We start from the raw sequence: 25,107 nt of genomic DNA on the forward strand, positions 1-25,107 counted from the left end.
TTTTTAAAAATGGGGAAAATATGGCTTTTAGGGAAAATCACTTTAATAATCAGCGTCACATTTTTTAAAGTGCTGAAACTTAAGAACCTCCTAAAGAAAGTGTTAGTTCTTTAAAATCCTGCAGAAAAAGCGGTGCTGAAACCTAACATGCAGGTGAAGCATCACTGGTTGGGTTTCTGTGGTGAGGAGAAAGTCACAGCTTCTGTTTGTTGTTTTTATCTCTGCATTCATGACACAAAACACTCTTGACTGTCAGAGATGTCTCTGTTGCCAACTATCCTAGCAAGAGGCCGCTTCCTTTCCCTGACGCCGCCTGTCACTGCTGCCCCCCAGAGCTGCTTGCCTGTGCTTCTAGATCCATGTCTGTGTGAGAATCTGCTCTTCCACTGTCGAGCTCTAGCCTGGGGTAATTGCTCTAACTGTCATCTAACTGTGTTCAGATCCAGACGGTGAAAACGCAAGAGATGAACCTCCTTCGAGAGCAGCAGGAGGCGCTGACGGCCGAGCTGCAGCAGCGGCGAGCCGAGCAGGAGGCTCTGATGGCGCAGAAAGATGACCTTAACTCTCAGCTGCAGGTCAGAGCGGAGAAACTGTCAAACATGGCTGCCAAAGTGCTGTCAACCCTCACCAAATCTTTTCTTTCTTACTTGTGGTTGACCTCCTTTTCTTGAACATCTTCAAAGCCGTCTTCTCTCGATCTTGTTCTGACTGTTATACTTTCCTTCCACACATGCATGAGCTCCACACAGGCCTGTCTTTCAGCCATTTGTTTTTTGCTGTATTTCTCTAATGATGCCCAAACTCCTGTTGGGTGTAGGAGGTATGTTCATTCTGAGGGTTCATGCATCTTTTCCTGCAGGAGATGAGCTTTGCCAACAGAAAGCTGTTGGAGCAGTTAACAGAAGAAGGACTGGAAAAGGAGAGGCTGCTGAGAGAACTCGATGAGGCCAAGAAGGTTAAACACACAGACGTGCACAGCGTCACATCTGTGCATGTGTGCAGCTCCTAACATCACCATGAATGTGTGTGCATGTGAGCAGACTGCGGAGAAGCGGAAGGCCATGCTGGATGACATGGCCATCCAGCTGAATCAGGAGAAGTCTGACCACAAGGAGGCGCTGTCTGACCTGAAACTGCAGCATGAAAAGGAGGTGAGCTGCTCCATTCAGGTGTGCTTCAATCTGTCCAGCTTTTCATTGAAGTGAAGTCTCTCATTAACGTTATTTTGATGTTATAAGCAAAGAGGGGAAGGAGTGAAAACTGACCTTTTTTTTCTCTTCGGAGTGTCTGGTTGCTGGTTCTCATCCTGCCTTCTGCACTTTCAGGTTCTTGCTGTTAGAGGTCGCTACGAGAAGGAGCTCAGGGGGCTTCATGAAGACAAGAACCGCTCTGAGGAGGAGATCCGACAGCAGCTTCGAGATGAAAAGGTAAAGGAGAGCAATGGGAGAATCCAAGGGGTCCTACCTATGCCTCATTTGACAAACAACCTCTGTGTGTGTCGTGTGACCAGGCTCGGACGAAAGAACTGGAAGGTGTGCAGCAAAGGGTGGAGGAACTGCAGGCTCAGCTTCAGTCAATGGAGGGGACCAGAGGATGGTATGAGAGACGGCTGAAGGAGGTGGAGGTGAGACTGTCAGGTTGTTATACACCTGTCTAACAGCCAGAGACCCCTGATGTCCTTTAACCAACACAGCATGAATCTTCTCTGAACCCTTCTGGAATGTCTCCAACATCTCTGCTGCATCTCCTCCTCAGCCCGTCTTCAGTTCAGTCCAAACAGCAGCGTCTCCTAATGTCCACTCAAAGGATGTAAAAATGCAGACCGATCAGCAACACTAGTGATGACTGCCTCCTGACATGTCCTCCAGAACGGTGCTTGTCTGAGTTACTGCACATCATCCATCAGACCGGACCAACAGGAACAGGACAGATCTGAGATTTGAAGGCTCCTTTGAACAGTTTTCAGTTGAAACACTGATTAACCCTTTAGTTTAGACGGAGTCTGATTCTGTTCTTCCTTCTAGTAAAGGTGTGAATGCTGAGATACATTCACACTTCTCAGTCTCTTTACTGATTTTCTAAAACTATCAAAACCCTGGTTGGGATTCCTGCTTTTATTTTATGGCTTCAAAACACAAAGCTAACTTTTACCAAAAATACAAAAAACCAGAAGCTTACTATTTTCAAGTGTTTTGCTCTTTGAGGTCTACAATTCATGTTGGTCATTCAGATTCTACAGTTTTGCAGGTGTCTGCTTTTTTCTGGTATATACTAGATCACACTCTCTGGTCACTGTGTCAGGCCCACCTTACTAGTGCAGAGTTGGACGCCTTTAGCCTTCAGGACTGCCTGGAATCATTCCTTAGAGTTTGGTCCACGTTGACATGACGGCATCACACAGTCGCTGCACATCCATGAAGCTGTTCTCCCGTTCCACCACATCCCAAAGGTTCTCTATTGGGTTGAGATCTGGTGACTGTGGAGGCCGTTTGAGTCCAGAGAATTTCTGAAACACTCGGACCAACAACCAATAAAGAAAAGCGAGAATTCAAGCGGTCAGACTCCTTCACAGCAGCCGTGCTAAAGAATTTCAAACACTAAAGGAGGAGTGGGTGCAGCTCTGACCTTTACCACTGATCTGCTTTTATCTGTGAACAGGAAAACATGGAGAAGGCGGCTCTGCAGCACCAACAGGAGGAGGAGGAGCTGCGTAAAAATCACATACTACAGCTGGAGGTACACACATGCGCACACGCAGCCTCTTTAGATTTGACTGCTGAGTGCAGCTGAGGAACATGAGAAAGCGGAAGCGTCCTGCAGGAACATCTGCGTGGAACAGGAAGTCTACGAGGAAGTCCATCAGAGCTGATTCCTGCACCTTCAGAGCTGATGGGGGACAAATGAATGACAGAGAACAGGTGTATGAGCAAGTTGTCCAATGACTGAAAGGTCGGCGGTTCGATTCCCGCTCCCCCCAGTCAACCGTCACTGTGTGACTTGGGCAATACACTTCACCCTCCCTGCCTCCAGTGTGGCTCCACTGAAGTGTGTGAATGTGCATGAATCATCCCGGTGATGGTCAGAGGGGCCGTGGGCGTGAACTGACAGCCACGCCTCTGTCATTCTGCCCCAGGGCAGCTGTGGTACATCAGTAGTTACCATCACCAAGTATGAATGAATGATGGACACACTGGAAGCACTTTGAGGGTCTGGACAAGCAGATAAATCCAATCCATTATCATTAATATCCTTTTGTAATGAGACGTGGCATAAAAACACCAGTGAACTTTGACCCTGAAGCTTGCAGCCTAATCATCAGTAAGGTGATGAGAAGTGAGGCGGTGTCTTCGCTCAGCCTGTGGGATGAGGTAGGAGACGGTGAAAGGGGGCCTGTGCTGGTCTGCTGCTTCACTGAGCCGGGGAAGTTAATTAATGATGGAGGAGATGTAATTAGCTGCAGGTCTGCTGCTCCGTCACTCTGCTCCTGGTTTCACGGGCTGGATTCTCAGGCAGAGCAGCTTTTCCTGAGGGTTAGTGTACGAGTTCATGTCTCAACGTACGGGTCCCCCAAAAGTGTAGTTACACAAACCAATAGCTAATGTTTTTAGATCTGGTCAGCCTGATATCTATTTTAGTGGGCGTGTCTGTCTATGACTGACACTGCGGTTACTGCTGACAGGAGAACATGTCACATGTTTCTGTTCCAGTTGAGCCTCTTCAGACCTTAGTTCCTCTTGCTTGTGCCTTTCTTCAGCTCTAAAAAGCAGTTTAATAGCTCCTGGTTAAATTCTTACATATTTGTTGTTATTTATATAAATATAATCTGTTTTTCAAATTCATGGCCTTTTAAAGCAGGGAGGCTTTTGTCTTGGTGGCAGATGATGTCCCTGCTCAGCTTTTTTAAGTGTCTGCGATTGAAGTGTGTGACTTCCAGGGAATTATCAGACGCAGGAACACGCAGCCATCTTTAATGATGATCCTAGTCAAATTAATTAGCAGCAGATTAGAGAGGAGTTCATTTATTTTAGTCGTCTGGATGAAGGGCTGGAGGGATGGAAGCTTTTGGAAGATGCTGGTGTTCCTGTCAATGTGGAGCTGGTTCTAAGCTAAGTGTTTGCGTGTTCTTCAGGAGAAGCAGTCAGAGATGGAGGAAGTGAAGCAGCAAATGGAGGAGGTGAAGAAGCAGAGGGATGAAAACTGCAACATCATCGGGACGCTCAGACAGGTGACTTATCCTGAAAATAAACATCAACAGCAACTATTGAGGAAGTCATCACCATCATGTGAAAAAGTTCATGGTATTTCCACTCACACCTGACGAGTCTGAAGCCTTAAAGGATTTAATTTCTGCTGAAACGTGTGAGGCTGACGGACATCTCCAAAGTCTGACGTGATCAGCAGATGAAAAGTAGAAATAAAAAACTTTCTCAGAACTTTATTGTCTTGGGCTATGGGTTGTATCTGATTAGATGTATAAAATGAAGTTCATTAAAGGACATCTGTCACCCTGTGACTTTTATGAGGCTCTTCTGTTCTACTTCATTCTGTCTTTCACTATGGGACTCACCTCTTTCATCACCACCAATGCCATTACTTCTGTGTCTGTGGTACTAGGAACCCACCTCTCATCCTGACTGCATGACTGCGGTCCTACTTCATTTCAGGAACTATGAGTGCTTCTTCAGTACATTAAGGCTAACTAGATGGCTGTCAAACAGTCACAGTTTTCCTTTAGGCTTATGTTAAACTGGGCCATAAGACAAGCCTTTATTTATCGTACAGAGGGGAACATTTCCAGGTGTCCAGTTTTTATTAAGAGCAAAATTGCATTAATGCCATCATGGCCCACGCTGTCCTCGCCTTGACCCTACGGAGCTTCTTCCTCTGCTGGGCTTTTGTGAGGGGCGGTATGGACGGTGGAGGGAGAGGAGCATGGGAATTTTACAGACGGATAAAAATATAGCAGGACTTGGGCTTTTAGTGATAAATACACTTGAGGCTAGTTAGCCGAAAGGCGTGTGCGATGTTTTCATTAAGGCCAATGGCCAAACCCCGTACTTCCGTCTTTGAATGGCCCTAAGAGAACTGCCAAACACCAAGTTGGAGGGTCAGTCAACTAAATTATTATGAGGGGTGAGCCCCCTTGTACCACGTGTCTGTTCATGGACCTGATTCCTGTTCCTGAGGCAAATCCCAAAGGGAAACACCTCACCCTCTCATCAAAGAAGCAGGAATTAAGAGGTTCATTCTTTGGATATGACAATTTTTTGTCCAGTTTTTCTTTGTCCAGAGTCAAAGTACAAGAGGTGCAAACAAGAGTAGCATAGCAAAAACCGGGACTTTGGGCCAAGTATTACTAATGTCCATTTGTGAATAACACTTTAGTTGTTGGGTAGTACTTTTGGGCCTGTTCCTGTCCACAACAAGTGAATGTTTCCCCCTCTATCCAGCTTTTATCAGAAGTGTACAAAACATCATAAACATAGAGCTGATGTACTATTCTTCAGAAATGAGGCTTTGTCAGAAAACAATGACAGAATACGGAGAATGTGTTTAAGTTGTTTACTTAACAGCCTGCCCGACAACCTCAATGCATTCTACACCCGCTTTGAGACGTCCACCCCCCACACAGAGGGACCAATACACTCTTGCACAAGTGCACCCCCCTCACCCCCACCAGTCGTCTCATCAGCCCAGGTTAACAAAGCTCTGAGGAGGATCAACCCCTGCAAGGCGGCAGGACCAGACAACATTCCTGGACGAGCCGTCAGAGCATCTGCTAACCAGCTGACAGACGTCCTCACCTCCATATTCAACCTCTCTGTCAGCCAGAGAACCGCCCCCTCCTGCTTCAAGACCACTACCATCGTTCCCCTCCCCAGGAAGAGCCCTCCCACCTGCCTGAATGACTACAGACCAGTAGCACTCACTCCAATCATTATGAAGTGCTTTGATAGAGTGATGCTGACCCACATCCAGAGCAGCATCCCAGACACACTAGACCCCCTGCAGTACGCATACCGGCCCCGCAGGTCCACCTCAGATGCCATTGCCGCAGCACTGCACGTCTCCCTCTCACATCTGGAGAATAAAAACTCCTACATCAGGATGCTCTTTATCGACTACAGTTCTGCATTCAGCACGGTCGTTCCCCACAAACTGTTCTCCCTTGGAATACACCCCATCATCTGTGACTGTCTCCTGGACTTTCTGACTGGCAAAGAACAGGCCGTCCTCAGTCTGTCGGAACAGGACTTCAGCCAGCATCATCACAAACATTGGCACACCACAGGGCTGTGTTCTCAGCCCCATCCTCTCATAAGGACAACATCATCCTGAAGTTCGCTGACCACACCGCCGTGATAGGATGCATCACTGGCGGGGTCGAAGCAACCTACAGGAGAGTCTGGAACAACCAACTGCACATTGCACATCCCCATTGTTCGCTACTGTTTGTTATCACTGTTTTTGCACATTTAGAACTTGCACGACATCTTGTGGTTTATTTTTGTGTGTGTGTGTATGTTTTGTGTGAATTTTCAATTTCCTGTATACTTTTTTTGGCAGTGAAACCCGTTTCTTACCGTGCATATAACAATCAACCCTTTGAATCTCTTTGTGACCTGCAGGAGATAAAAGACACGGTGGACGGTCAGAGGATCCTGGAGAAAAAGGGAAGTGCAGCGGTGAGTTCAGGGTCCTCTGTTTCACGCCAGAGTCACAGAGAATCTTTCACTTTAAGGAGTAATTTAAAAGTAGCCATGCATGAAAATGGTTATTGAAAAATTAATCTGTGTATATGTGTGCGTGCACAGCTGAAGGATCTGAAGCGGCAACTGCAGCTGGAAAGGAAGAGAGCAGACAAACTGCAGGAGAGACTCCAGGAGATCCTGACCAACAGCAAGACCAGGACAGGTACTGCCTCTGGTCAGAGCATCATGACAGCTTACTGCTGTCAAAAATCCTTTACACCAATGTTTCATCCTGTCCTTGAAGAGAGGATGAAACAGCGTTCATTCCTTTGCTCTGGGTCTTTTGTTTCTGTTCACACTGTGATTATGTCTCTGCGGTTTTCCAGCAATAATCGCCTTTTTTGTTTGAAATCAATCAGATGAATGGGTCTGTGACGTGTGCTAAAAAATGTAGCAAACATAACAAGCATCATAACAACATTCTGGTGTTGAGGCAGGCGTACCGCGGTGAGGCGGGCATACTGCGGTGAGGCGGGCATACTGCTGTGTGGCAGGCGTACCGCCGTGAGGCGGGCGTACCCCGCTGAGGCTGGCGTACCGTGCTGAGGCTGGCGTACCCCGCTGAGGCGGGCGTACTGCGCTGAAGAAAATTGGACCCAAAAGTTAGTCAAGACCTGTTTGGAAGAAGAACGGCTTTCAGAACAACTGGAACGGATCTTCAGGTGTAGGAGACGATTTAAGGAGGCTAGAAAACCCAGCTGAACCCACCTGAGGAGGACTGTCAGAAGTGAGGAGCAGTGATGAATGCAGTTATAGGTTCTGATGAGGATCACCTGTGTGTGAGGGGATCAGGTCACACAGGTGCCTCATATATCCTTACCTGTGGGGTTAGCTAGGAATTAACATCATGGGATGTAATTCCCTGCCGGGCCCTGGACTGCTTTTGAACACTGTGTGCGTGTGTGTGTGGGTGTGTGTGTGTGTGTTAAGACGAGTTGACTCAGCATGACGGACAGACCAGTAATCAGGGGTTCTTGCTCTGTGCCAAACTTGTGCTGACTTTGTCATGTAGAGTTTTGGTTGGGTCAGGGGCGTCTGGTGTTGGATGTTTGTGTGTGCTGATGCAACACACGCACACACACACACGCACACAGTAACTGCACACAACTGAGTTCCTGTGCATCTAACCCGTTTCAGTTGAAACTTTCTGCCTCTTTGCGTCTGAACACCTCAAAGGTCTGCTGTCTTTGTAAACATGCTGTCCAATTTTCTTTTACGCACACATGCACACCACCGTGCACATGCATGTGCAGGCAGAGCGTCATGCAAAATTCAGGAGCAATGCTGAATGTTTAAAAGGCTTCTCTGCAGAAGGCTGAGAATCGGACATTTTAAAGCAGCCTGCGAACGCTGCGCCTGCCTTTTAAAGGGACGCTTCACAGCCTTAACTCTGCTTAAAGGGCAGTTTTCTGCTCCAGCAAGGATTTTCTGCTGTCCATAGAGAACAGTTGTCTGCAGACTCTAAAAAGATGCTCTGCTGTTCTGTAGACACACACTGCATCTGTATTCAGTTTTTACAGTTCAGGTCATTTTAAATGATCAAGTAAATGGTAAATGGCGTATACTTATTTAGCGCTTTCTATCTTCTTTCGAAGGCCCAAAGTGCTTTACAGTCACAGTCCCATTCACCCATGCACACACACATTCACACACTGATGGCGGCTCCGCTGCTAAACACTGGCGCCAACCTCCCACCAGAGGCAAGGTGGGGTCTTGCCCAAGGACACTTCGACACATGGGCTTGCAAGGTGGGAATCGAATCTGCAATATTACGATCATGGGTCGACCGCCCTACCGCTGCTCCTTGGCCGCCCGAAGTAGATGAACATATAATAATAATAATAATAATAATAATAATAATAATAATAATGGATTGGATTTATATGCGCTTTTCCAGACACTCAAAGCGCTTACATTGTGTCCATTATTCATTCACTCCTCATTCATACTTGGTGATGGTAGCTACTGTTGTAGCCACAGCTGCCCTGGGGCAGACTGACAGAGGCGTGGCTGCCAGTTCGCGCCTATGGCCCCTCTGACCATCACCGGGATCATTTATACACATTCACACACCAGTGGAGCCACACTGGAGGCAAGGAGGGTGAAGTGTCTTGCCCAAGGACACAACAACACTTGGCTGGTGGGAGCGGGGATCGAACCGCCAACCCTTCGATCAAAGGACGACCCGCTCAACCACCTGATATGACAGAATTCTAAAAGGAAAAACCAACCAACCCAGACTGCTTGACCTGCTTGGATTGAAATATTATAGTTGCAGGTTAATCAGACTGTACAGACTCCCACCTATCAGTCTGTCAGACAGACATGAGGTTTTATGCTTGCCCCCCCCCCCCCATGGTGAATTAACATACTCTTATCTTGGATCTAAAATCAGATCTAAATTTAATAATAATAATCTATATCTATCTATATCTAATAATCTAAAATCAATCTAATCTGTATAGATAGATAGATAGATAGATAGATGACTTTATTAATCCCACAATGGGGAAATTTCATTTATCTGTGGCAGCAACACGACATTCAGAAATAATCTATATAATATAACATCAATAAAGGACATCACAAATTACATTTAAATTAGATAATTAAAAATATTACTAAAATTATTATGAAAAATTATTATCAAAAATGAGATTCTTATTAAATAAAGAAATAAATATTAAATAAATACAGCTGCAAAAGTGTAAAAAAACATGCGGTCTGCAAAACATGTAAACTGTAAAAAAACATTACAAATTTTTTCAAAATACAGAAATAACTAATGAAGTTCACACCAAAAACAAACAACTGTTCAAGAACAAAAAACAATTTAAAATTGAAAAACAACAACTACAACAAAAGTAAATGAATCACTGACTAAACAGAAAAACACCCCTGGGACCGTGGAGTGTCACTTTGACACGGTGTTGTACAGTCTGATGGCTGTGGGGAGGAATGACCTGCAGTAGCGCTCCTTCTTACACTGAGGGTGCAACAGTCTTGTGCTGAAGGAGCTGGTCAGCGCCTCTACAGTTTGGTGTAGGGGGTGGGAGGGGTTATCCATGATGGATGTCAGCTTAGCTAACATCCGTCTGTCCGCCACCTCCTCGATGGACTCAAGTGTGCAGCCCAGGACAGAGCCGGCCCTCCTAACCAGTTTGTTAAGCCTCTTCAAGTCTCTGCCTGCACTGCCCCCCGCCCAGCACACAACTCCATAAAGGACCACTGAGGCCACCACAGTGTCGTAAAAGGTCCTCAGCAGCTGTCTGCACACGCCAAACGACCTCAGTCTCCTCAGCAGGTGAAGGTGACTCTGGCCCCTCCTGTACAGAGCATCCGTGTTGTTGGACCAGTCCAGTCTGTTGTTCAGGTGAACACCCAGATATTTAAATGTGTCCACGACCTCAATGTCTGAACCCTGGATGTTCACCGGTGACTGTGATGGTGAGGACCTCTTGAAGTCCAGGATCAGCTCCTTTGTCTTGCTGGTGTTAAGCAGCAGGTGGTTAACTTCACACCAGCTAACAAAGTCAGTGATGACCCCCCCTGTACTCCTGCTCATCCCCCCCTGATACACAGCCCACAATGGCACTGTCATCTGAGAACTTCTGCAGATGACAGTGGTGGGAGTCGTAGGTGAAGTCTGATGTGTACAGGGTAAACAGGAATGGGGAGAGCACAGTCCCTTGAGGTGCCCCCGTGCTACAGGCCACCACATCAGACACACAGTCACGCAGCCTCACAAACTGTGGCCTGTCTGTGAGGTAGTTGATGGTCCAAGCAACCAGATGTTGGTCCACACCTGCAACCTCCAGCTTCCTCCTCAGCAGTGATGGCTGAATTGTGTTGAAAGCACTGGAGAAATCAAAAAACATGACTCTCACAGTGCTCCCAGGGGCCTCCAGGTGAGACAGGGCCCGATGCTGCAGGTAGATGATGGCGTCATCCACCCCGATGCCTGGTCGATATGCAAACTGCAGCGGGTCCAGTGCTGAGCTCACCTGAGTGCGGAGATGGCTGAGGATGATCCTCTCCATAGCCTTCATCAGGTGGGAAGTCAAGGCGACAGGTCTGAAGTGGTTCGGTTCCGTAGGACGAGGTACCTTTGGAACCGGAACCAGGCAGAAAGTCCTCCAGAGGACTGGTACCTTCTCCAGTCTGAGGCTCATATTAAATATGAACAGCATCACCACACAGAGCTGGTCTGCACACTCCCTGAGGAGCCTGGAGGTGATGCTGTCAGGGCCTGTTGCCTTCCTGGCCTTTGTTCTCCTTAACTCCATCCTAACCTGATTCAGGGTGAGGCAGAGGGGGGTTGGAGGATGGGTGGGCGGTGGCTGGTCTGGTGCTGTGAGTCGTTGGGGGGGTCCCTTAGCTTCTGTTGGAAGAAGGGGAGAGTGGACTGTTTGGTGCTGAGGTGGTAACAGCTGCAGCTGGGAGGAGAAGCCTGAGCTGGAAAGGTGTGAAGAGGGGGCCGAGTGGGTGGAGACTGGGGGCTGGGCAGAATCAAATCTGTTAAAGAACAGGTTCAGTTCATTTGCCCAGGCTTGGTCACCTGTGACCTGGCGACCATTTCCAGCCTCAGCATGTCCTGAGATGTGTTTTAGACCCCTCCACACATCACGGATGTTGTTCTGTTCCAGGCGCTGCTCCAGCTTCTTCCTGTAGCAGTCCTTGCACTTCCTGATCTTATATTTCAGGTCCCTCTGTACTCTGCGTAGCTCCTCCTTGTCCCCAGAGAGAAAAGCCCTCTTCTTCTCATTTAGGAGGGTCTTCAGCTCAGGAGTGACCCAGGGCTTGTTGTTGGAAAAACACTGCACTGATTTTGTTTGCACTGTGTTTTCCACACAAAAATTCACATAGTCCGTGATGCAGTCAGTAAGACTGTCAATGCCCCCCCCCCGTGTGGACTGCAGAGAACGTCCCAGTCTGTGGTGCTAAAACAGTCCCTTAGTCGCTCTGTTACCTCCTCAGTCCAGATCTTCACCGTTTTAATCTGTGGTTTCTGCTGTTTCACCACTGGAGTGTACGCAGAGGACAGATGGACCAGGCTGTGATCAGAGCGTCCTAAAGGGGGGAGGGGGGCAGAAGCATATGCATTCTTGATGTTAGCATAGAAAAGGTCCAGAGTTTTTCTGTCCCTCGTATGACAGTTCACATACTGGGTGAAGTTGGACAGGGTGGCGGAGAGGGGGGTGCATGCATGGTTAAAGCCCCCAGAAATCAGGATCAGGGCCTGCGGGTGTTGTGTCTGCAGCTGGGACACGGTGCTGTGCACGCGCTCACAAGCGACAGCAGCGTCAGCCGACGGAGGGACGTAAACAGTCCCCACCAGCACATGGGAGAACTCCCGTGGAAGGTAGTACGGCCGAACGCTGACTGCCACCAGTTCAATGTCCTTGCTGCAGTGCTGTTCTTTCACAGTGATGTGGTTCGGGTTACACCACCTGTCATTCACGAACACCGCCAGACCACCGCCTTTCTTCTTTCCGCTCTGCGCCGCACTCCGGTCTGCCCGCACCAGCGTGAATCCAGTAACTGAGACCACGGAGTTTGTCATGTCCTGGTGGAGCCACGTCTCGGTGAAACACAGCAGGCTGCTCTCACGGTACACCCGCTGCAGACGCATGAGCGCTGTTAACTCGTCCAGCTTGTTAGAGAGCGCGCAGACGTTTCCCATAGCAACGGATGGTAAACATGGCTTGTACCTCCGTCTTCTCTCCCGGCGTTTAACTCCAGCTCTGCAGCCTCGTCGTTTCCTCCGTATTTCAGCTGGAACATCTGGCTTTCCAGCGAGGAGAATCTCAACTCGTCCAAGAGCTAACAGCTGATCTCGAGTGTAAACAATGGAGCTGCATCCTAACGGATCCCCCGAGGCCGGTTCAAAAAGTTGAGAAAAAATAAAAAAGCAAAAGTAATGATGTTCCTGTCCTTTGTCGCAGAACTTTGTAATAGTTGTTGAAAAATACAAAAAACACAAATAAGTTGGAGGAAAATATTAAAAAACTCAAAGTAAGGAACACAAAAAGGTAGAGCTGCACAGATAAGCTGCCACACACGCGGCGCCATGGTATAGTACTCCACATAGATTACAAAAAGCCTGAAATGCACTAAAAATCCTTTTGTGACATAATAATTAAATAAATTATAAATACAAAGAAAACAGTCCACTTTTTGTGAAATAGAAACGACTTTACTGTCATTCATTCATGTTCTAAACCCGTTTTGTCCCTTTTGGGGTCATGGGGCTGCTGGAGCCTATCCTGACCGCTCGTGGGCGACTTTATTGTCATTGTTACAGAAAAGGCAAAGTGTAACACAGATCTAAAAGGAAGAGAATTTTTAATTAACTTTTAAAAGCAGATGGAAATTCAACTGATAAAATCTCTCTGCACCGTTTCCGACCTTTATATTTTTTTGTTTTTTTGCTCTGAGATCACATCAACAGTTGTGTTCATTCTACTCTCAAAGAGCGAGAAAGCGCTGATCAGCCAGAGGGAGGAGGTGGTGGGGCTTTATATGTGAACCTGTTAGTTTATCTTTTACGTGTTAAAAATTACGATATCTATTTTGAATCTAAATTATGCATTTTAAAGGTTTTGCTAGGATTTTACAGCGATTTTACAGCGATAGCCACAGTACATTTAGTATTAACCTATTTTGCTAATAGAACCAATGGTTCTGCCTCCAGGTCTCGAAGAACTGGTTCTGTCGGAGATCAGCAGTCCCAGTCGGACCCAGCAGACCGGAGACTCGTCCTCTGTGTCGTCCTTCTCCTACAAGGATATGATGAAGGAAACCCAATCCTCCAGCCAGAACAAGGTAAGAGAGCTTCAGGCTGCAAGTCCTGACATTGTATTTGGGTCTTCATGACCGCCATCCCTGAATCTGTTCAGAACCTGGGCTCTATGTCATGTAGTTCACCCAGATCATCAAGCAGCCCAAACATTTTTAAAGCTCTGAAGAAACACAAAAGATAATTTTGTGAGATTATGCAGACAGCAGCTCGCTCTGACCCGCCTTATACCTGCCTCTGACCCACCTTATACCTGCCTCTGACCCACCTTATACCTGCCTCTGACCCGCCTTGTACCTGCCTCTGACCCACCTTATACCTGCCTCTGACCCACCTTATACCTGCCTCTGACCCACCTTATACCTGCCTCTGACCCGCCTTGTACCTGCCTCTGACCCACCTTATACCTGCCTCTGACCCACCTTATACCTGCCTCTGACCCGCCTTGTACCTGCCTCTGACCCGCCTTGTACCTGCCTCTGACCCACCTTATACCTGCCTCTGACCCACCTTATACCTGCCTCTGACCCGCCTTGTACCTGCCTCTGACCCACCTTATACCTGCCTCTGACCCACCTTATACCTGCCTCTGACCCGCCTTGTACCTGCCTCTGACCCGCCTTGTACCTGCCTCTGACCCGCCTTGTACCTGCCTCTGACCCGCCTTATACCTGCCTCTGACCCGCCTTGTACCTGCCTCTGACCCACCTTATACCTGCCTCTGACACGCCACTGACCCGCTTTGTTCCTGCCTCTGACCCGCCTTATACCTGCCTCTGACCCGCCTTATACCTGCCTCTGACCCGCTTTGTTCCTGCCTCTGACCCGCCTTATACCTGCCTCTGACCCGCCTTATACCTGCCTCTGACCCGCCTTATACCCGCCACTGACCCGCTTTGTTCCTGCCTCTGACCCGCCTTATACCTGCCTCTGACCCGCTTTATACCTGCCTCTGACCCGCCTTATACCTGCCTCTGACCCGCTTTGTTCCTGCCTCTGACCCGCCTTATACCTGCCTCTGACCCGCCTTATACCTGCCTCTGACCCGCCTTATACCCGCCACTGACCCGCTTTGTTCCTGCCTCTGACCCGCCTTATACCTGCCTCTGACCCGCTTTGTTCCTGCCTCTGACCCGCCTTATACCTGCCTCTGACCCACCTTATACCCGCCACTGACCCGCTTTGTTCCTGCCTCTGACCCGCCTTATACCTGCCTCTGACCCGCTTTATACCTGCCTCTGACCCGCCTTATACCTGCCTTTGACCCGCCACTGACCCGCTTTGTTCCTGCCTCTGACCCGCCTTATACCTGCCTCTGACCCGCCTTATACCTGCCTCTGACCCGCCTTATACCTGCCTCTGACCCGCCACTGACCCGCTTTGTTCCTGCCTCTGACCCGCCTTGTACCTGCCTCTGACCCACCTTATACCTGCCTCTGACCCGCCACTGACCCGCTTTGTTCCTGCCTCTGACCCGCCTTATACCTGCCTCTGACCCGCCTTATACCTGCCTCTGACCCGCCTAATACCTGCCTCTGACCCGCCTTGTACCTGCCACTGACCCGCTTTGTTCCTGCCTCTGACCAGCCTTATACCTACCTCTGACCCGCCTTATACCTGCCTCTGACCCGCCTAATACCTGCCTCTGACCCGCCTTGTACCTGCCACTGACCCGCTTTGTTCCTGCCTCTGACCCGCCTTATACCTGCCTCTGACCCGCCACTGACCCGCTTTGTTCCTGCCTCTGACCCGCCTTGTACCTGCCTCTGACCCACCTTATACCTGCCTCTGACCCACCTTATACCTGCCTCTGACCCGCCTTGTACCTGCCTCTGACCCACCTTATACCTGCCTCTGACCCACCTTATACCTGCCTCTGACACGCCACTGACCCGCTTTGTTCCTGCCTCTGACCCGCCTTATACCTGCCTCTGACCCGCCTTATACCTGCCTCTGACCCGCTTTGTTCCTGCCTCTGACCCGCCTTATACCTGCCTCTGACCCGCCTTATACCTGCCTCTGACCCGCCTTATACCCGCCACTGACCCGCTTTGTTCCTGCCTCTGACCCGCCTTATACCTGCCTCTGACCCGCTTTATACCTGCCTCTGACCCGCCTTATACCTGCCTCTGACCCGCTTTGTTCCTGCCTCTGACCCGCCTTATACCTGCCTCTGACCCGCCTTATACCTGCCTCTGACCCGCCTTATACCCGCCACTGACCCGCTTTGTTCCTGCCTCTGACCCGCCTTATACCTGCCTCTGACCCGCCTTATACCTGCCTCTGACCCGCTTTGTTCCTGCCTCTGACCCGCCTTATACCTGCCTCTGACCCACCTTATACTCGCCACTGACCCGCTTTGTTCCTGCCTCTGACCCGCCTTATACCTGCCTCTGACCCGCTTTATACCTGCCTCTGACCCGCCTTATACCTGCCTCTGACCCGCCACTGACCCGCTTTGTTCCTGCCTCTGACCCGCCTTATACCTGCCTCTGACCCGCCTTATACCTGCCTCTGACCCGCCTTATACCTGCCTCTGACCCGCCACTGACCCGCTTTGTTCCTGCCTCTGACCCGCCTTGTACCTGCCTCTGACCCACCTTATACCTGCCTCTGACCCGCCACTGACCCGCTTTGTTCCTGCCTCTGACCCGCCTTATACCTGCCTCTGACCCGCCTTATACCTGCCTCTGACCCGCCTAATACCTGCCTCTGACCCGCCTTGTACCTGCCACTGACCCGCTTAGTTCCTGCCTCTGACCAGCCTTATACCTACCTCTGACCCGCCTTATACCTGCCTCTGACCCGCCTAATACCTGCCTCTGACCCGCCTTGTACCTGCCACTGACCCGCTTTGTTCCTGCCTCTGACCCGCCTTATACCTGCCTCTGACCCGCCACTGACCCGCTTTGTTCCTGCCTCTGACCCGCCTTGTACCTGCCTCTGACCCACCTTATACCTGCCTCTGACCCACCTTATACCTGCCTCTGACCCGCCTTGTACCTGCCTCTGACCCACCTTATACCTGCCTCTGACCCACCTTATACCTGCCTCTGACCCGCCACTGACCCGCTTTGTTCCTGCCTCTGACCCGCCTTATACCTGCCTCTGACCCGCCTTATACCTGCCTCTGACCCGCCTTATACCTGCCTCTGACCCGCCACTGACCCGCTTTGTTCCTGCCTCTGACCCGCCTTATACCTGCCTCTGACCCGCCTTATACCTGCCTCTGACCCGCCACTGACCCGCTTTGTTCCTGCCTCTGACCCGCCTTGTACCTGCCTCTGACCCACCTTATACCTGCCTCTGACCCGCCACTGACCCGCTTTGTTCCTGCCTCTGACCCGCCTTATACCTGCCTCTGACCCGCCTAATACCTGCCTCTGACCCACCTTGTACCTGCCACTGACCCGCTTTGTTCCTGCCTCTGACCAGCCTTATACCTACCTCTGACCCGCCTTATACCTGCCTCTGACCCGCCTATGCCTGCCTCTGACCCGCCTTGTACCTGCCACTGACCCGCTTTGTTCCTGCCTCTGACCAGCCTTGTACCTGCCTCTGACCCGCCTTATACCTGCCTCTGACCCACCTTATACCTGCCTCTGACCCGCCTTATACCTGCCTCTGACCCACCTTATACCTGCCTCTGACCCACCTTATACCTGCCTCTGACCCACCTTATACCTGCCTCTGACCCGCCTTATACCTGCCTCTGACCCGCCTTATACCTGCCTCTGACCCGCCTTATACCTGCCTCTGACCCACCTTATACCTGCCTCTGACCCACCTAATACCTGCCTCTGACCCACCTTATACCTGCCTCTGACCCGCCTTGTACCTGCCTCTGACCCACCTTATACCTGCCTCTGACCCACCTTATACCTGCCTCTGACCCACCTTATACCTGCCTCTGACCCGCCTTGTACCTGCCTCTGACCCGCCTTGTACCTGCCTCTGACCCACCTTATACCTGCCTCTGACCCACCTTATACCTGCCTCTGACCCACCTTATACCTGCCTCTGACCCGCCTTGTACCTGCCTCTGACCCACCTTGTACCTGCCTCTGACCCACCTTATACCTGCCTCTGACCCGCCTTATACCTGCCTCTGACCCACCTTATACCCGCCACTGACCCACCTTATACCTGCCTCTGACCCGCCTTATACCTGCCTCTGACCCGCCTTATACCTGCGTCTGACCCGCCACTGACCCGCTTTGTTCCTGCCTCTGACCCGCCTTGTACCTGCCTCTGACCCACCTTATACCTGCCTCTGACCCGCCACTGACCCGCTTTGTTCCTGCCTCTGACCAGCCTTATACCTACCTCTGACCCGCCTTATACCTGCCTCTGACCCGCCTAATACCTGCCTCTGACCCGCCTTGTACCTGCCACTGACCCGCTTTGTTCCTGCCTCTGACCCGCCTTATACCTGCCTCTGACCCGCCACTGACCCGCTTTGTTCCTGCCTCTGACCCGCCTTGTACCTGCCTCTGACCCACCTTATACCTGCCTCTGACCCACCTTATACCTGCCTCTGACCCGCCTTGTACCTGCCTCTGACCCGCCTTATACCTGCCTCTGACCCGCCTTATACCTGCCTCTGACCCGCCACTGACCCGCTTTGTTCCTGCCTCTGACCCGCCTTATACCTGCCTCTGACCCGCCTTATACCTGCCTCTGACCCGCCACTGACCCGCTTTGTTCCTGCCTCTGACCCGCCTTGTACCTGCCTCTGACCCACCTTATACCTGCCTCTGACCCGCCACTGACCCGCTTTGTTCCTGCCTCTGACCCGCCTTATACCTGCCTCTGACCCGCCTAATACCTGCCTCTGACCCGCCTTGTACCTGCCACTGACCCGCTTTGTTCCTGCCTCTGACCAGCCTTGTACCTGCCTCTGACCCGCCTTATACCTGCCTCTGACCCACCTTATACCTGCCTCTGACCCGCCTTATACCTGCCTCTGACCCACCTTATACCTGCCTCTGACCCACCTTATACCTGCCTCTGACCCACCTTATACCTGCCTCTGACCCGCCACTGACCCGCCTTGTACCTGCCTCTGACCAGCCTTATACCTACCTCTGACCCGCCTTATACCTGCCTCTGACCCGCCTAATACCTGCCTCTGACCCGCCTTGTACCTGCCACTGACCCGCTTTGTTCCTGCCTCTGACCAGCCTTATACCTGCCTCTGACCCGCCTTATACCTGCCTCTGACCCACCTTATACCTGCCTCTGACCCGCCTTATACCTGCCTCTGACCCACCTTATACCTGCCTCTGACCCACCTAATACCTGCCTCTGACCCACCTTATACCTGCCTCTGACCCGCCTTGTACCTGCCTCTGACCCACCTTATACCTGCCTCTGACCCACCTTATACCTGCCTCTGACCCGCCTTGTACCTGCCTCTGACCCACCTTATACCTGCCTCTGACCCACCTTATACCTGCCTCTGACCCGCCACCGACCCGCTTTGTTCCTGCCTCTGACCCGCCTTGTTCCTGCCTCTGACCCGCCTTGTACCTGCCTCTGACGTCCTGCACAGAGCTTCTCGTGCGTTAAAAGACCAGGAAGTGTCTGAACCTGACTGTGATGAAGAGCTGCTTGTAGTGTCTGCAGGTTGAGCATGAGCTCTGCACTGACAGCTCAACGCTGAAGGGAGAGGCTGCCTGGCAGAAATCGATGTTCAGCTGCTTCATTTTTAAAGTGATGCTGAGAGTTTAGCCTGTTTGACAGGCCTGAGCTCAGTGTTGGATCAGCTGACAGGCTGACGCTCTAGGAGAAATCCAAGCTTTACCTCTGTGTGCTGATCCATGTGTGTGTTAGGGCTGATAGATGTGGCCTCAAAATAAAATTCAATTTTTTTTCTTCCTCTCTTTTACCTTTTTCAACAAAAATGACAAATGACATATTTAACAAAAACTCTTATTTTAGCATTTCCTTTGAGTCCTGAAAAGTGCAACCAACCAAACAGGAGCTGTAGAAATGCTTTCAATGAAATGGATGAGGTGTTGTGTGAGCTGCATCCTGTAGGGGGCAGCACTTTTCCTTCTCTACAGAGTTCCTCTGTTGAAAAAACGTGTTGTTCTCCCACCTTTGGTAGCAACAGTCTTCAAAGAGATTTCAGACAGTTTGTGTCTTCATACTTGAAAACTGAACCAGTTCCAAAGAACTGAAGAAGCTCTGCTAATTCCCATTTGAATGTCTGCTGAGAAACCAGCGGGCTGACTTTGCTCCAAACAACATAAGCTCAAGAGAGCAGGATGCTCTCAAAAATTCAAATTGATCAATAGAGTTGATATATCGCCCAGGCCTTGTGTGTGCTCATGTGTCTCTGAATGTCCCGTGTGTTTTGTGTGTTCGTGTTGGTTCTTCCTCTCTGACCCGTTCTGTCTGCGGTTCTGTCAGTCCGGAGGTGGCAGTCCTCAGTCCCAGCGTCCCGCAGAACTCTCTGATGACGAGGTGGGCGAGCTGTTCCAGCGGCTCGCTGAGGTGCAGCAGGAGAAGTGGATGCTGGAGGAGAAGGTGAGTCTGTCCTTCTGTTACCGTGACAACCAAGTACTCCCTATGTTGCCCTCATCTGTTCGTCTACCCCTCAGCCCTGAGCTGAAAGAGGGTCAAAGGTTAAAGTACAGCAACAAGATTTTGGACTATTATGACTTCCAGATGTGCTCTGAAGGTTCCTGCATGAAGACATAAATCTTCAGGTTATCACAGGTGACCCTGGTTGGCTCATAAGATCATGACTAAATGATTTATGACAGTAAAGTGAAGAACACCGCTTTTATGTTTCTCATTATCCACTAAAAGTGTTTAAAATGTATTTTGGGTCCTTAGAAATTCAAATCCTCGAGCTTCTGTTAAAAGGTCAAATATGTGGAAATGTTGGCAAAGCTAAAATAAATTCTGGGCTCCAAAGGTCAGAACTGAGTAGATGACAAAGCTGGATCTCTGCTCCGCCCCATCAGGTGAAACACCTGGAGGTGAGCTGCTCCTCTATGGCGGAGGATATCTGCAGGAAGAGCGCCATCATCGAGACATATGTGATGGACAGCCGCAGAGGTGAGGCCTTTATCCTGTGAAGGTCTGAGCCCTCCAGGGCTGACTCTGCATCTCCTCAGCAGGAGTCAGGAGGTTGGGGAGTCCTGTGCATGTGGCTCCTTTTATATCTGGTTGAATGCTATGTCATCCAATCCATTGATTTCCTGTTTCTTTTTCTTCATTATAAAATCTTCCACCATGTTTTCGCAGCTTTACTCTGTCTACAATTTTTCTGCTGTTTCAACCATTCAAGTATTAAAATGTTCAGCTCTTTCAGCTTTTTCCAGCTATGACTTTTGGTCCTTGAACTTTATAAGATATTCCAGGATTTTTGCCTCCATTGAAAAACACGGGAATCCCTGGTGCAGAAGCTCGCTGGTTCAAGCTCTGGCTCTGGCTTTTTGTTATTGCGCTGTTGTTACTTTATTTATGCTCAACTTTGACCTTCATTTATTGTTAATTATTACCCTTTAAGTGTCAATTCCATTCGACCTGCATTTTCTTTTGGATGCAGCTCCTCCCTCCTGGTTTGGTTCTTCTCTCCCGTCAGCGGTGGTGATGCTGAAACCCTGAAAGGGATCACAGGAAACAGTTTTTGTCACTGACTCCTCCTTCATCTCCTCAGACGTGTCCAGCAGTGCAGTGGGAGGACATGGAGGCTCTCAGGGAGACAGAGGAGGTCTGGGTTCGGTCCTCAGAGATCTGGTGAAACCGGGAGATGAGAATCTGAGAGAGATGAACAAGAAACTGCAGAACATGCTGGAGGAGCAGCTGACCAAGAACATGCACCTGCAGAAGGTCACAGCACACACACACGTGCACACACCTGTGCTCATGCACGCACTGTTCAGTTTTCTACATTTAAAACAGTTCAAACTCTCTGAAATGTGGAATCCCTCCTAACTATGTTTGTTCAGCTGTTTTTACTAAATGTGACTGATTGACCTAAAGTTTTTGGATATTTGCTAACGTGAAGTAGAGGACAGATCATCAGACGTTCATCCAGTTTTGAGCTAAAAGGCAAAACAAAAGTTAGTTTTTAATGAAGACTTGAATGAAGGAACTTCATCTGAAAGTGACTCTTAATGTTATTTGTTTGTTTGTTTGTGAGGAAGTGGGGGACGGGTTGGATCTTTGCTTCCTTCAGTCTTCTGTTCCAAAGGCGAGCTGTTTCCATGACGACTAGCAGCAGGGCTGCTGCTCCTTGTGAGGAAATGTAGAAAGAATGTTTTAAAGTTTTACCTGAGGAGGAACCACGATCGATGGGTTGTTCTGGAGGAGAGTTATTGTTGTTTTCTGGGGAAGAGTGAGGAGAAACCTGATTGATCTCCTGATGGAGGAGAGAAGAGGGAGGTTAGCTGTAAAGACGGAGCTGTGGTTCATGAAAATGGATGTCAACTTTGTGGAAAATGTTTACCTTGATGTGAAGAGGAGGGGACCCTGGACAGAGCTGTGGGGGACACCTGAAGGGACGAATGAGGCCTGGGATCCGAGCTTAGAGGAGGATAAACTGAGAACCATCATAGAAATACAAATGAACCACTGTTCATGGGGGGGAGGGGGGGAGTCCAAATCTGACTGAGGAGAGAAAAAGGGATCAAATGAAAATGAGGAGATTCAACCCAGACTGTTGGAAGGGGGGGTCGAGCTGACGGGGAGAAATGTTTGGTTTCAGAGGTCTGCAGATATTGGAGTCTTGGCAAAATAGAGGAGGAGGTTTGGATGCAGAGGGAGGTGTGGGGACAGAGCAGGCGGAGGACTGTCATGTGATCTGAGTAAAGACATTTTTAGTCAATTTGACAGCAAACTGGCAGCAAAGCTTGATGTAGGTCAGAGCTGCTGACAGCTGCTGTGTGTGAGGCTGTCCTCCTGGAGGGGCCTGGACTATGACCTGAGGAGGTTCTGCACCTTTCTCACCATCCGGATCCATCTGGGGGGTGGGAGTCATGGAGCCAGGCTTATGTTGGTCGTCATGCCAACCGCAGAGGACTATTGTCAGCTGCAGAGAGCATCTTTTAAATGCTTCCTTTATGTTTTAAGGTCACAGAGAGCAAAAACATCAAGCAACGTCAAAGATCAAAACAAACTGATGAAACATTCTAAAAGAAGGTTACAACTGTATCTACACAGACACACACACTCACACACTGATGCTGTGATTGTGTTTTGTCCCCCTCTTTAGGACCTGGAGCTCTTGTCCCAGGAGTTAGTCAGACTCAGTAAGGGCAGCGGTCCTGGAGGCAGCGGCAGCACAGCCGGCTCTGGATGAGACTATCTCCTGGATCCATTTCATCTTGTTTTTCTATCTAAGCACTCCCACTCCCTGCATTCATCTGCTGTTGTGGGGTCAGTCTACTACCTGAAGCTGATCTGCTTTCACTGCTTCAGTCTAACATTTGGATGTGACAAACTGACTCCGACTCAAAGATGTGAAACATCTCGGTGTCGCTCTGTGGAGAGGATTCTGGAGGTGCAGGGGCAGGATGTCTCTCATTCATGTGATGATGTTGAATGTACTGTACGTAGACTGCACCGTTCTAGGATCTAGAAACTTCTCATGACTGACTTAACTCCTCGCTTTGTCTTAAAATGTTGTCTGTTGGACCTGGCTATGTCCTGAAGTGTGTTGCCTGTGTTCTTTCTGCAGCAGATTCTCAGGGTGTGTCCATGACCCAGATTGGCACTTGGCGCGTAGACCTGAACTCTTGCGCCTGTCACTGCATTAAACAGAAAACACTATTGCATGGTTACTATGGAAACGGTTAACTTACCATGTGACCAAAACTAGAGATTATTGTTAGAAGTGAAATTCTTTTCCATGTTGACCTGCTGTGTGTTTTAGTGCTTCACAGATGTTGACTGAATGGGTTTTAAAGGCAGGACTAACCTCTGCTGACGGGACGGCTGTGATCAAACTGACCCGATGCTCGGGTACCTGCTTACAGTCAGCGGCTTCATTGGGCCTCCGGTGTTTTCAGGTTTCCTCCATGCTGCCACAGCTGTGGCTCTGACATGCCCAAATCAGAAAAGAAAAAACCCTCTCAAGAGCAACGTTTTAAGGGAAACACAATGATGCAGGACTGGAACTGGATGATCCGGTTCTGTTAGCAGTCACGGCAGCTTCCTCTCACCACTGTGGTCCAGAGGATTCCACAGAACCGGATGTCTAGAACGTGTGTTCCCTAAAGGAGAGGACAGAGGTACAACTCATGTAGTATGGGATGTCACAGAGCCAGTCGAGGGAATCCAGCCCAGTCCTGCTGCCTTGGGCTTCACCTGAGCTGTGGCTGCTGTCATCCAGACAGGTTTGGGCTCTGCAGCTCCACCTCTGACTTAGTTCCTAAAAACCCTTTTACAGGCCCACGGGATCTGCTGGTGTAAGCCTGTACCCGTCCCGCCGCAGTTCTGAGTCATGAACATGCGGAACAGAGATGAGCTTCAGTCATGTTGATGATCTCCAGATGTGTGTTGGGGTTTCTCACATGTTTAGTGCTAAAGATGAACATTGTTGTCCGTGTGTGTCGGGCCATGTCTATATCCCGGAATCCACCGGTCTTCCATGATGTCTGCGTCTAACTTCAGCGAGGCTCAGACCGTCATCCGGCTCCAGACGGCCTCCTCCGTGTTTGCGCATCAGGATTGTGGAAGCTCCTGAAAGTCTGTGTCTTACATGACGCATGTCTGCAGTCTTCCTGTCCTTCAGACATTTTCCCATCCTGCTGAGAGAAGCAGCTGACCTGATACAGAACGGCTTCATAAACCTGTCAATCATCTGGCTTACAGTCAAGCAGCTCAGTGCTGGGCTCTGTCTAAACCTTGGGTTTCAGGAACTCTAAATGCACTACTTGATGTATTTGAACACTTTCAATGTTCTGGAGAGAGACGGCAAAGAGGATAAGCAGCTTTCAGCTGCAGAGCTTCAGCTCCACTCCAGCTCTACTTCCTGCGTGAAGAAGCTGAACTGACCCGTGACCATCCTTCTGCCTGCTCTGCCTTTGTTCACGGACCTCTCTGTGGTCTCAGACTTGGACGCCTTGGACTTAATGCCTGTAACAGCCGTGTTTGGAGTTTGCACCCCCTGCTTTGTTTTTCTGTTTATGGACCAATCCGCTGTTCAGAAAAAAAATATTTTACACAAAATGTTTTATTTAAAAACTCTGACCTCTGCAGTGGTGAGGAGCTGTCTCTGTTTTATTGTTCATGTCTGTACATGCTGTGAGATGACTTGTAAATGTGCAAAGAATCCCTCCTATATTTATGTCTGACAAAATGACGCTAATTATTGGAACTGAAAAATATAAAGTGCTGTCTAAGACTGATTTCTCTGCTCTGTTTCTCATCTGATCTAAAAATCTTTTCAAATTTCAAATCTTCCACTGGACATGTCCTATAAAACTGCAGGAGTTACTGCCCCCCAGTGGTGGAGTGAGAGATAGCAGACCATCACACCGTCAGTGATGACCTGTGAAATCCTAACACGTGCACATACGTCTCTCATGCACGATG

General features: G+C 49.6%; 2 protein-coding genes across 5 annotated transcripts in view; one reads left to right on the plus strand and one right to left on the minus strand.

Moving 5' to 3' along the window:
- gripap1 (GRIP1 associated protein 1) overlaps positions 1 to 24,920 on the plus strand; it is a 49,430-nt gene extending 24,510 nt beyond the window's left edge. For all 4 annotated transcript variants that reach the window (XM_023957063.1, XM_023957066.1, XM_023957064.1 and 1 more), the window contains 14 exons: positions 441 to 575; positions 860 to 955; positions 1,041 to 1,151; positions 1,326 to 1,427; positions 1,511 to 1,624; positions 2,659 to 2,736; positions 4,130 to 4,225; positions 6,630 to 6,686; positions 6,816 to 6,915; positions 13,447 to 13,577; positions 19,969 to 20,085; positions 20,529 to 20,622; positions 21,227 to 21,399; positions 22,784 to 24,920. In XM_023957063.1, coding sequence (XP_023812831.1) covers positions 441 to 575; positions 860 to 955; positions 1,041 to 1,151; positions 1,326 to 1,427; positions 1,511 to 1,624; positions 2,659 to 2,736; positions 4,130 to 4,225; positions 6,630 to 6,686; positions 6,816 to 6,915; positions 13,447 to 13,577; positions 19,969 to 20,085; positions 20,529 to 20,622; positions 21,227 to 21,399; positions 22,784 to 22,870 — 1,491 coding nt within the window. In that variant the 3' untranslated portion in view covers positions 22,871 to 24,920. The remainder of the gene's footprint in view (positions 1 to 440; positions 576 to 859; positions 956 to 1,040; positions 1,152 to 1,325; positions 1,428 to 1,510; positions 1,625 to 2,658; positions 2,737 to 4,129; positions 4,226 to 6,629; positions 6,687 to 6,815; positions 6,916 to 13,446; positions 13,578 to 19,968; positions 20,086 to 20,528; positions 20,623 to 21,226; positions 21,400 to 22,783) is intronic.
- LOC111947686 lies at positions 11,579 to 13,041 on the minus strand. Its single transcript, XM_023957067.1, has 2 exons — positions 12,464 to 13,041; positions 11,579 to 12,372 (listed from the first exon to the last, which is right to left on the minus strand). The coding sequence occupies exon 2, from the start codon at positions 12,313 to 12,315 to the stop codon at positions 11,611 to 11,613; it is 705 nt and encodes a 234-aa protein (XP_023812835.1). The 5' UTR covers positions 12,316 to 12,372; positions 12,464 to 13,041; the 3' UTR covers positions 11,579 to 11,610.
- Positions 24,921 to 25,107: the final 187 nt, after the last annotated feature.

The sequence above is a fragment of the Oryzias latipes genome, chromosome 7 (assembly GCF_002234675.1).
Source record: "Oryzias latipes chromosome 7, ASM223467v1".
Classification (NCBI taxonomy): domain Eukaryota; kingdom Metazoa; phylum Chordata; class Actinopteri; order Beloniformes; family Adrianichthyidae; genus Oryzias; species Oryzias latipes.

Coding starts and splice junctions, on each gene's coding strand:
- LOC111947686 (XM_023957067.1), bottom strand. CDS start 12,315: ATGACAAACTCCGTGGTCTCAGTTACTGGATTCACGCTGGTGCGGGCA.